The 11,747-nt window shown below is 69.7% G+C and overlaps 1 protein-coding gene across 1 annotated transcript; it reads right to left on the reverse strand.

Moving 5' to 3' along the window:
* Positions 1-150: 150 nt before the first annotated feature.
* LOC144248424 (histone-lysine N-methyltransferase SETD1A-like) lies at positions 151-10,178 on the reverse strand. Its single transcript, XM_077790595.1, has 7 exons — positions 10,131-10,178; positions 9,729-10,086; positions 8,196-8,365; positions 5,690-5,800; positions 4,075-4,194; positions 2,165-2,302; positions 151-740 (listed from the first exon to the last, which is right to left on the reverse strand). Exons 1-7 carry the CDS (start codon positions 10,176-10,178, stop codon positions 567-569), a joined length of 1,119 nt encoding a protein of 372 aa, XP_077646721.1. The 3' UTR covers positions 151-566.
* Positions 10,179-11,747: the final 1,569 nt, after the last annotated feature.

Consider the following 11,747-nt stretch of genomic DNA (forward strand, 5'->3'; position numbering starts at 1 on the left):
AACGGCGGTGGCCAAAAGCCAATGGCGGTGGCTGAAGGTCAACCATGGCGACCAAAGGTCAATGGTGGTAGCCAAACCCCAACCATGGTGGCCAAAACCCAACGGCGGTGGCCAAACGTCAACCATGATGACTGATGGTCAATGGTGGCAGCCGAACCCCAACCATGGTGGCCAAAACCCAACGGTGGTGGCCAAAAGTCAACCCTGGCGACTGATGGTCAATGGTGGCAGCCGAACCCCAACCACGATGGCCAAAAGCCAAGGGTGGTGGCCAAATGTCAACCATGGTGACTAAAGGTCTGTTATGACAGCTGAACCCCAACCACGATGGCCAAAACCCAACGGTGGTGGCCAAAAGTCAACCCTGGCGACCGATGGTCAATGGTGGCAGCCAAACCCCAACCACGATGGCCAAAACCCAACGGTGGTGGCCAAAAGTCAACCCTGGCGACCGATGGTCAATGGTGGCAGCCGAACCCCGACCGCGGCGGCCAAAACCCAACGGCGGAGGCGCCGAGTCAACCTCGGGCACCGGAGGCCGCCCGCGCCGCCCTTCCCGCCCCGGGCTAGTTGAGGGTGCCGCGGCAGCTCTCGGTGCGGCACAGGCACGGGATCTTGGTGTCCTCGATGGGGAACTTGTAGTCGTAGGTGATCTCCTCGTTGACGCCGATCGGCTGCTTGGAGTAGATGACGATCTTCTTCTGCGCCTCGATGGTGATCACCTTGGCGTAGCAGTTGGGCTGGGGGCGGCACCGGGGTCAGTGGGACCCCCAGAGACCCCCAGAACGAGGGGTCAGGGGGACCCCCAGAGACCCCCGGGCACGAGGGGTCAGTGGGACCCCCAGAGACCCCCAGAACGAGGGGTCAGTGGGACCCCAAGGGCACGAGGGGTATGGGGGACCCCCAGGATGAGGGGTCAGTGGGACCCCCAGAGACCCCCAGAACGAGGGGTCAGTGGGACCCCCAGAGACCCCCAGAACGAGGGGTCAGTGGGACCCCCAGAGACCCCCAGAACGAGGGGTCAGTGGGACCCCCAGAGACCCCCGGGCACGAGGGGTCAGGGGGACCCCCAGAGACCCCCAGAACGAGGGGTCAGTGGGACCCCCAGAGACCCCCGGGCACGAGGGGTCAGGGGGACCCCAAGGGCACGAGGGGTATGGGGGACCCCCAGGATGAGGGGTCAGTGGGACCCCAAGGGCACGAGGGGTCAGTGGGACCCCCAGAGACCCCCAGAACGAGGGGTCAGTGGGACCCCAAGGGCAGGAGGGGTCAGCGGGACCCCCAGAGACCCCCAGGCACGAGGGGTCAGGGGGACCCCAAGGGCACGAGGGGTCAGTGGGACCCCCAGGATGAGGGGTCAGTGGGACCCCCCCAGGTCACGAGGGGTCAGTGGGACCCACAGAGCACCGGGGGTCAGGGGGACCCCCAGAGACCCCGAGAACAAGGGGTCAGTGGGACCCCCCCAGGGCACGAGGGGTCAGTGGGACCCCCAGGATGAGGGGTCAGTGGGACCCCCAGGATGAGGGGTCAGTGGGACCCCCAGAGACCCCTGGTCATGAGGGGTCAGTGGGACCCCCAGAGCACCGGGGGTCAGGGGGACCCCCAGAGACCCCCGGGCACGAGTGGTCAGGGGGACCCCAAGGGCACGAGGGGTCAGTGGGACCCCCAGAGACCCCCAGGATGAGGGGTCAGTGGAACCCCCAGAGACCCCCAGAACAAGGGGTCAGTGGAACCCCCCCAGAGCACGAGGGGTCAGTGGGACCCCCAGGATGAGGGGTCAGGGGGACCCCCAGAGACCCCCGGGCACGAGTGGTCAGGGAGACCCCAAGGGCACAGGGGGTCAGGGGGACCCCCAGAGCCCCCCAAGCACCAGGGGTCAGCGGGACCCCCAGGATGAGGGGTCAGCGGGACCCCCCCAGGGCACGAGGGGTCAGTGGGACCCCCCGAGGAACGAGGGGTCAGTGGGACCCCCAGAGACCCCCCAGCACCGGGGTCAGCGGGACCCCAAGGGCACGAGGGGTCAGCGAGACCCCCAGAGCCCCCCAAGCACCGGGGGCCAGCGGGACCCCCAGGATGAGGGGTCAGTGGGACCCCCAGAGACCCCCAAGCACCGGGGGCCGCGGGACCCCCGTCGCCGTCGCCGCCGCCGCCGTGCCGCGCTCACCGTGCAGCAGTGGTTGATGAAGCGCGCCAGGTTGCCGCACTTGGTGGCGTCGATGATGGTGTCGTGGTCCACGCGGAACAGGTAACTGCTGCCGATGCCCTCCTGCGCGTAGCGCTTCTCCCGCATGTCGGCCACCACCTGCGGCCACCCCGAGGTCACCGCGGCTGCCCAGGCCACCCCGAGGTCACCGCGGCCGCCCAGAGGCCACCCCGCGGTCACCGCGGCCACCCAGAGGCCACCCCGAGGTCACCGCGGCCACCCAGAGGCCACCGCGGCCACCCAGAGGCCACCCCGAGGTCACCGCGGCCACCACGGGGTCACCGCGGCCACCATGAGGTCACTGCAGCCACCCAGAGGTCACCCCGAGGTCACCGCGGCCACCACGGGGTCACTGCGGCCACCCAGAGGCCACCCTGGGGTCACCACGGCCACCACGGGGTCACCACGACCACCACGGGGTCACTGCAGCCACCCAGGCCACCCTGGGGTCACCACGGCCACCCCAGGGTCACCCCGAGGTCACCGCAGCCACCCCAGGGTCTCTGCAGCCACCCAGGCCACCCTGGGGTCACCACGGCCACCCCAGGGTCACCCCGAGGTCACCGCAGCCACCCCAGGGTCTCTGCAGCCACCCAGGCCACCCTGGGGGTCACCACGACCACCACGGGGTCACTGCAGCCACCCAGGCCACCCTGGGGTCACCACAGCCACCCCGAGGTCACCACGGCCACCACGGGGTCACCACGGCCACCCTAGGCCGCCCCAGGGTCACCACGGCCACCCCGAGGTCACCACGGCCACCCCAGGGTCACCGCAGCCACCCCAGGCCGCCCCGGGGTCACCACGGCCACCCCGAGGTCACCACGGCCACCCCGGGGTCACCCCAGCGTCACCGAGCCGCCCTCGCCTCAACCGCGGCGGGCAGAATTCGGCCAGGGTGGCCAGGGGTCAACAGTGGTGGCCAAAGAACGACCCCGAGGGGCCCTGGGGACACCTGAGGGGCTCTGGGGACACCTGAGGGGGTTTGGGGACACCTGAGCAGGTCTGGGGACACCTGAGGGGGTTTGGGGACACCTGAGGGGCCCTGGGGACACCTGAGGGGGTTTGGGGACACCTGAGGGGCCCTGGGGACACCTGAGCAGGTCTGGGGACACCTGAGGGGGTTTGGGGACACCTGAGGGGCTCTGGGGATACCTGAGCAGGTCTGGGGACACCTGAGCAGGTCTGGGGACACCTGAGGGGCTCTGGGGACACCTGAGGGGGTTTGGGGACACCTGAGGGGCCCTGGGGACACCTGAGCAGGTCTGGGGACACCTGAGGGGGTCCGGGGACACCTGAGGGGGTTTGGGGACACCTGAGGGGGTTTGGGGACACCTGAGCAGGTCTGGGGACACCTGAGGGTCTCTGGGGACACCTGAGGGGGTTTGGGGACACCTGAGGGGCTCTGGGGACACCTGAGGGGCCCTGGGGACACCTGAGCAGGTCTGGGGACACCTGAGGGGGTCTGGGGACACCTGAGGGGCTCTGGGGACACCTGAGCAGGTCTGGGGACACCTGAGGGGCTCTGGGGACACCTGAGGGGGTCCGGGGACACCTGAGGGGCCCTGGGGACACCTGAGCAGGTCTGGGGACACCTGAGGGGCTCTGGGGACACCTGAGGGGCCCTGGGGACACCTGAGGGGCTCTGGGGACACCTGAGGGGCCCTGGGGACACCTGAGGGGGTTTGGGGACACCTGAGGGGCCCTGGGGACACCTGAGGGGGTTTGGGGACACCTGAGGGGCCCTGGGGACACCTGAGCAGGTCTGGGGACACCGAGGGGACACCTGAGGGGACACCGAGGGGACACTGGCGGCACTGGGGACCCCGAGGGGACACCGAGGGGACCCCGAGGGCGCCGGCGCCACGCACCTGGCGGATGTTCTGCCCCACGTACTCGATGACCATCTCGTCGGCCGCGATCGGCTCCATGGCGAACAGGCCCCACTCGTGGATGCGGCTGCGGCCGAAGCGGAGCCGCTTCTTCCGGAACTGGGGGGACACGGGGGGACACGGGGACGTGGGGACAGGGATGGGGGACACGAGGGGACACGGGGGGACACGGGGACGTGGGGACATGGGGATGGGGGACACGGGGACGTGGGGACGGGGGGACATGGATGGGGGACACGGGGGGACATGGGGGGACACGGGGACGTGGGGACATGGATGGGGGGACACGGGGGGACATGGGGATGTGGGGACAGGGATGGGGGACACGGGGGGACACGGGGATGTGGGGACAGGGACGGGGGACACGGGGGGACACGGGGGGACACGGGGACGTGGGGACGGGGGGACGGGGACGGGGGACACGGGGGGACACGGGGGGACACGGGGCCGTGGGGACATGGGGATGGGGGACACGGGGGGACACGGGGGGACACGGGGATGTGGGGACAGGGATGGGGGGACACGGGGATGTGGGGACATGGGGATGGGGGACACAGGGGGACACGGGGGGACATGGGGACGGGGATGGGGGGACACGGGGACATGGGGACATGGGGACAGGGATGGCACGGGGGGACACGGGGATGTGGGGACAGGGACGGGGATGGGGGGACACGGGGGGACACGGGGAGGTGGGGACACGGGGACAGGGATGGGGGTACACAGGGGGACATGGGGGGACACGGGGGGACACGGGGACGTGGGGACAGGGATGGGGGACACGGGGGGACATGGGGACATGGGGATGGGGATGGGGGACACGGGGGGACATGGGGGGACACGGGGACGTGGGGACAGGGACAGGGGGACACGGGGATGTGGGGACGGGGGGACATGAAGGGGGGACACGGGGACAGGGGGACATGGGGACAGGGACGGGGATAGCATGGGGGGACACGGGGATGTGGGGACGGGGGGACATGGATGGGGGACATGGGGGGACATGGGGACAGGGACGGGGGGACATGGGGACAGAGATGGGGGGACACGGGGGGACACGGGGGGACACAGGGACATGGGGACAGGGACGGGGAAGGCACAGGGGGACATGGGGACGTGGGGACAGGGACAGGGGGACACGGGGATGTGGGGACATGGGGACATGGATGGGGGGACACGGGGGGACATGGGGACATGGGGATGGGGATGGGGGACACGGGGGGACATGGGGGGACACGGGGACGTGGGGACATGGATGGGGGGACACGGGGGAACATGGGGACATGGGGAGGGGGATGGCATGGGGGGACACAGGGATGTGGGGATGGGGACAGGGACGGGGGGACACGAGGACAGGGATGGGGGGACACGGGGACAGGGATGGGGATGGCACAGGGGGACACGGGGGGACACGGGGACGTGGGGACATGGGGACATGGATGGGGATGGCAGGTGGGGGACACGGGGACATGGGGACACGGGGGGACATGGGGGGACATGGGGACATGGATGGGGGGACACGGGGGGACACGGGGACAGGGATGGGGATGGCGGTGGCGCCGCGGTGACGCCGAGCGAGCCCGGCCTGGCCCACCTTGAGCTGGTTGAGCTTGAGCAGGTCGCTGTCCGGCAGCGCGGCTGAGCCGATGGCGCTGAGCAGCCGGCGCTGCTCCGAGCGGCGCTCCGACAGCACGCGGTTGGGACCCTGCGGGAGGGGACACCGCCATGGGGACGTGGTGGGGACACCGTGGGGACACTGTGGGGTGCAGTGGGGACGCCACGGTGGGGACACCATGGTGGGGACACTGTGGGGTGCGGTGGGGACACCGTGGTGAGGATGCTATGGGGACGCCACAGCAGGGACACCGTGGTGGGGACACCGTGGTGGGGACGCCGTGGGGACGTGTGGGGCACGGTGGGGACACCACAGTGGGGACGCCACCATGGGGACACCGTGGGGACGCCGTGTGGCGTGGTGGGGACGCCACCGCGGGCCTGGTGGGGACACTGCCGTGGGGATGTGGTGGGGACACCGCGGTGGGGACACTGTGGGGCATGGTGGGGACAATGTGGTGGGGACGCCATGGTGGGGACAATGTGGGGACACCGTGGGGCACAGTGGGGACGCTGCGGTGGGGACACCATGGTGGGGACACTGTGGGGACACCATGGGGCACAGTGGGGACGCCATGGTGGGGACGTGGTGGGGACACCGCGGTGGGGACACCATGGGGACACTGTGGGGTGCGGTGGGGATGCTGCCATGGGGACGCCGCGGTGGGGACACCATGGGGCATGGTGGGGACGCCATGGTGGGGACACTGTGAGGACACTGTGGGGTGCAGTAGGGACACTGTGGGGACACCGTGGGGCACGGTGGGAACGCCATGGTGGGGACACCACGGTGGGGACACTGTGTGGATGCTGTGGGGCGTGGTGGGGACACTGCCATGGGGACACTGTGGGGACACTGTGGGGTACGGTGGGGACGCCACAGTGGGGACACTGTGAGGACACCGTGGGGCACGGTGGGGACGCCGCAGTGGGGACACCATGGTGGGGACACTCTGGGGAGCAGTGGGGACACCGTGGTGGGGACACTGTGGGGATGCTGTGGGGCGTGGTGGGGACACCGCCATGGGGACACTGTGGGGACACCGTGGGGCACGGTGGGGACGCCATGGTGGGGACACTGTGAGGACACCGTGGGGCACAGTGGGGACGCCGTGGCGGGGACACCATGGTGGGGACACTGTGGGGTGCAGTGGGGACACCACGGTCGGGACACTGTGGGGACGCTGTGGGGCACAGTGGGGCATGGTGGGGACACTGTGGGGACACCGTGGGGCACGGTGGGAACGCCGCCGTGGGGACGCCATGGTGGGGATGCCATGGGGACACTGTGGGGACATCACGGTGGGGACGCTGTGGGGTGCGGTGGGGACACCACGGTGGGGACACCGTGGGGCATGGTGGGGACGCCATGGTGGGGACACTGTGGGGACACCGTGGGGCACAGTGGGGACGCCGCGGTGGGGACACCATGGTGGGGACACTCTGGGGAGCAGTGGGGACACTGTGGGGACACTGTGTGGATGCTGTGGGGCGTGGTGGGGACACCGCCATGGGGACACTGTGGGGACACTGTGGGGCACGGTGGGGACGCCACGGTGGGGACACCGTGGTGGGGACACTGTGAGGACACTGTGGGGCACAGTGGGGACACCATGGTGGGGACACTGTGGGGACACCATGGGGCATGGTGGGGACACCGCGGCGGGAACACCATGGGGACACTGTGGGGTGCAGTGGGGACACCATGGTGGGGACTCTGTGGGGACGCTGTGGGGCACGGTGGGAACGCCGCCGTGGGGACGCCATGGTGGGGATGCCATGGGGACACTGTGGGGACACTGTGAGGACACCGTGGGGCACGGTGGGGACGCCGCGGTGGGAACACTGTGGGGACGCCGTGGGGTGCGGTGGGGACACCACGGTGGGGACACGGTGGGGACACTGTGGGGTGCGGTGTGGACACCACGGTGGGGACCCCGTGGGGACACCACGGTGGGAACACTGTATGGACACCGTGGGGCACAGTGGGGACGCCATGGTGGGGACACTGTGGGGACACTGTGGGGCAGGGTGGGGACACCACGGTGGGAACACTGTGGGGACACCGTGGGGCACGGTGGGGACGCCGTGGCGGGGACACCATGGTGGGAACACTGTGGGGACACCATGGGGCATGGTGGGAACACCGCGGCGGGAACGCCATGGGGACACTGTGGGGTGCAGTGGGGACACCATGGTGGGGACACCATGGTGGGGACACTGTGGTGGGGATGCCGTGGTGGGGACGCCATAATGGGGACACTGTGGGGACACCATGGGGCACAGTGGGGACGCCATGGTGGGGACACGATGGTGGGGACCCCGTGGGGACACCACGGTGGGGACACTGTGGGGACGCCGTGGGGTGTGGTGTGGACACCATGGTGGGGACCCCGTGGGGACACCACAGTGGGGACCCCATGGGGACACCATGGTGGGGACCCCGTGGGGACACCACGGTGGGGACGCCACCGCGGCGGGCTCACCTGGGTGTCGGGCGCGTCGGGGTCGGGGCGCGGCGCGGGGCAGGGCCGCAGGTAGCGCGCCTTCTCGCGCCGGCTGATGGGGTAGTAGCCCTCGCTGCGGGCGCTGCCCGTCCGGTGCTCCCGGCACTCCGGCCACCGGCGCCGGCGCCGCGGGCTGCTCGTCCTCGTCAGTGAGCGCGTCAAGGCGCAACGGCCAGCGGCGGCGGGGACGAGCCCTTGGGTCCCCAGCGCCCGTCCCCGTGTCCCCAATGCCATCTTGGTGTCCCCAACACCCATCTTGGTGTCCCCAACATCCATCTTGGTGTCCCTGATGCCACCCTTGTGTCCCCAAATCCCACCCTTGTGTCCCCAAATCCCATCCTTGTGTCCCCAAAGCCCATCTTTGTGTCCCCAAAGCCCATTTTTGTGTCCCCAACACCCATCTTGGTGTCCCTGATGCCACCCTTGTGTCCCCAAATCCCATCCTTGTGTCCCCAAAGCCCATCTTTGTGTCCCCAAATCCCATCCTTGTGTCCCCAACACCCATCTTGGTGTCCCCAACACCCATCTTGGTGTCCCTGATGCCACCCTTGTGTCCTCAAATCCCATCCTCGTGTCCCCAAGACCCATCCCCATGTCCCCCAACAACCATCCTTGTGTCCCCAACACCCATCCCCATGTCCCAAATGCCCATCCAGTGTCCCCAATGCCCATCCAATGTCCCCAACGCTCATTCCAATGTCCCCAACGCCCATCCCCATGTCCCCAACGCCCATTCCAATGTCCCCAATGCCCATTCCAATGTCCCCAACACCCATCCAGTGTCCCCAATGCCCATCCAATGTCCCCAACGCTCATTCCAATGTCCCCAACACCCATCCAGTGTCCCCAACGCTCATTCCAATGTCCCCAACGCCCATCCAATGTCCCCAACGCCCATCCCCATGTCCCCAGCGCCCATTCCAATGTCCCCAACACCCATTCCAATGTCCCCAGCGCCCATTCCAATGTCCCCAACGCCCATCCCCATGTTCCCAACGCCCATCCAGTGTCCCCAACACCCATCCCAGTGTCCCCAAGGCCCATCCCCATGTCCCCAACGCCCATTCCAACGTCCCCAATTCCCATCCCCATGTCCCCAGAACCCATTCCAGTGTCCCCAAGGCCCATCCCAATGTCCCCAACGCCCATCCCAATGTCCCCAGCGCCCATCCCCATATCCCCAACACCCATCCCCGTGTCCCCAGCGCCCATCCAATGTCCCCAACACCCATTCTAGTGTCCCCAGTGCCCATCCCAATGTCCACACCTCCCATCCCCATGTCCCCAGAACCCATCCCCATGTCCCCAACGCCCATTCCCGTGTCCCCAACGCCCATCCCCATGTCCCCAGAACCCATTCCAGTGTCCCCAGTTCCCATCCCCATGTCCCCAGCGCTCATTCCAGTGTCCCCAACGCCCATCCCAATGTCCCCAGCGCCCATCCCGTGTCCCCAACGCCCATCCCCGTGTCCCCACCCGCCGCCCCGCCTGCCCCCAGCCCCGCCAGGATATCGGTGTGGGGCACCCAGTGGGTGTCGTTGAGCCAGTGCGCGGCGCCGTCCTGCTGCAGCAGCCGCTCGTAGGTGAGCCGCAGGAACCGCGCGTCCTCGGCGTCCAGCCCGGCGCTCCAGATGTCGTACAGGATCGTCATCTGCTCGAACTCGCCGCGCGGCGCGAAGGCCGCGGGCGCGGCGGGCGCGGCGCCGCGCGGCCGCAGCCAGCGCCGCCCGCCGCCGCCGTCGCTGCTGCTGCCGTCGCTGTCGCTGTCGCTCGACGACGACGGCGGCGGCGGCGGCCGGTGCCGCTTGCGCCGCGGCGCAGCCGCCGCGTCCCTCTCGGCGACGCCGGGCGGCGGCAGCTCGGCCACCACCTCCTCGGGAGCCTCCAGCACCTCCTCCAGGCACGGCGCGTGGCCGGCGGGCGCGGCCGGCGGCGTTTTGGGCGGCCCGGCCCGCGCCGCATGGCGTAGTTGTGCTCCAGCAGCACGGGCGGGTCCCGCGGCGCCGGCGAGGGCGCGTCGGGCTCGGTCCCTCGGCGGCGTCGCCGTCGCGGGTGAGGGCGATGGCCGCCAGCACCGCCAGGTCGCCGGCCCCGCGCTGGGCGCCGCCGCGGGCCAGCTCCAGCAGCGAGCTGGCCCCAGGTGCTCGGCGGCGGCGCGGGGCGGCCGCCGGGCCGGGGGGCGCCGGCCGGGACCCCCGTCGGCGGCGGCGGCGGCGTCGCCCCAGCTCTTGACCAGCGAGGCGTGGTCGGCCGGCAGGTTGGCCACCGGCCGCGGCGGCGGCGGGCGGGCGGGGGGCTCCCGGCGGCGGGCCAGGGGCGCGGGGGGCTTGGGCAGCGCCGGCGGGGGCTCGGGGGGCTCGGGGGGCTCGGCGGCGGCGGCGGCTCCTCGGCCTTGCGGCGTTTTTTGGGGGGCGGCAGCAGCGGGATGGGCGAGGAGGGGCGCGGCGCCGGCGGAGGGGCTGCGGGAGACACAGGGGGAGGGTCGGCGCCCCGAAATTTTGGCAATTCCGCCCCGAAATGTGGGGAGCAGGGGGCGCTTACCCGGCTTGGGAGAGGCGGCCGGGGCGGCTCCGGGGGCTGCTCGGCCTCGTCCTCGGAGGAGGAGGAGGAGGAGGACGAGGACGAGGAGGAAGACGAGGATGAGGAGGGTGAGGAGGGCGAGGAGAAAGGCGGCGGCGAGGAGGAGCTGCTGGAGGCGCCGCGCCCCTCGAACGGAGAGAACCTGGAGGAGCCTTCGCTGCCGCCTTCGGCCTCCTCCTCCTCCTCCTCCTCCTCCTCCTCCTCTTCTTCCTCCTCCTCTTCTTCCTCTTCCTCTTCTTCCTCCTCCTCTGCAGGGACGACAGCGGGGTCACCACCCTGCGCCCCACAGTGTCCCCACCCCCCTGAGGGTCCCCAACCCCCCAAAAATGTCCAAAAACCCCAATGTCCCCAACCCCCCCAAAAATGGCCCAAATCCCCCCAAAAAATGTCCCAAATCTCCCCAAATGTCCCCAAACCCCCAAAAAATTGTCCCCAAATGTCCCAAAATCTCCCCAAATGTCCCAAAATCTCCCCAAATGTCCCAAATCTCCCCAAATTTCCCCGTCCCTCACCCCGGGCCCGGCCGGGGGGGGTCCCATCAATGTCCCCAAATATCCCAAATATCCCAAATGTCCCAAAATCTCCCCAAATGTCCCCAAAATGTCCCAAATGTCCCCAAATTTCCCCGCCCCTCACCCAGGCCCGGCCAGGGGGATCCCCCCAATGTCCCAAATGTCCCCAAATGTCCCAAAATGTCCCAAAATCTCCCCAAATCTCCCCAAATTTCCCTGCCGCTCAACCCGGGCCCGGCCGGGGGGGTCCCCGCCTGTCGCCGTCCCTGCGGCCCTGGGGGGTTGGGGGGGGCTCCTCGCCCTTCCTCCTCCTCCTCCTCCTCCTCCTCTGCGCCGCTTCGGCCTCGCGCTCCTCCTCCTCCTCCTCCTCCTCCTCCTTTTGGGGGGCAGGGGGTGACGGGGGGCCCGGGGGGGTCCCCGAGGCCCGGGGGGGGCGGGG

The sequence above is a fragment of the Lonchura striata genome, unplaced genomic scaffold, assembly GCF_046129695.1.
Source record: "Lonchura striata isolate bLonStr1 unplaced genomic scaffold, bLonStr1.mat Scaffold_121, whole genome shotgun sequence".
NCBI lineage: Eukaryota > Metazoa > Chordata > Aves > Passeriformes > Estrildidae > Lonchura > Lonchura striata.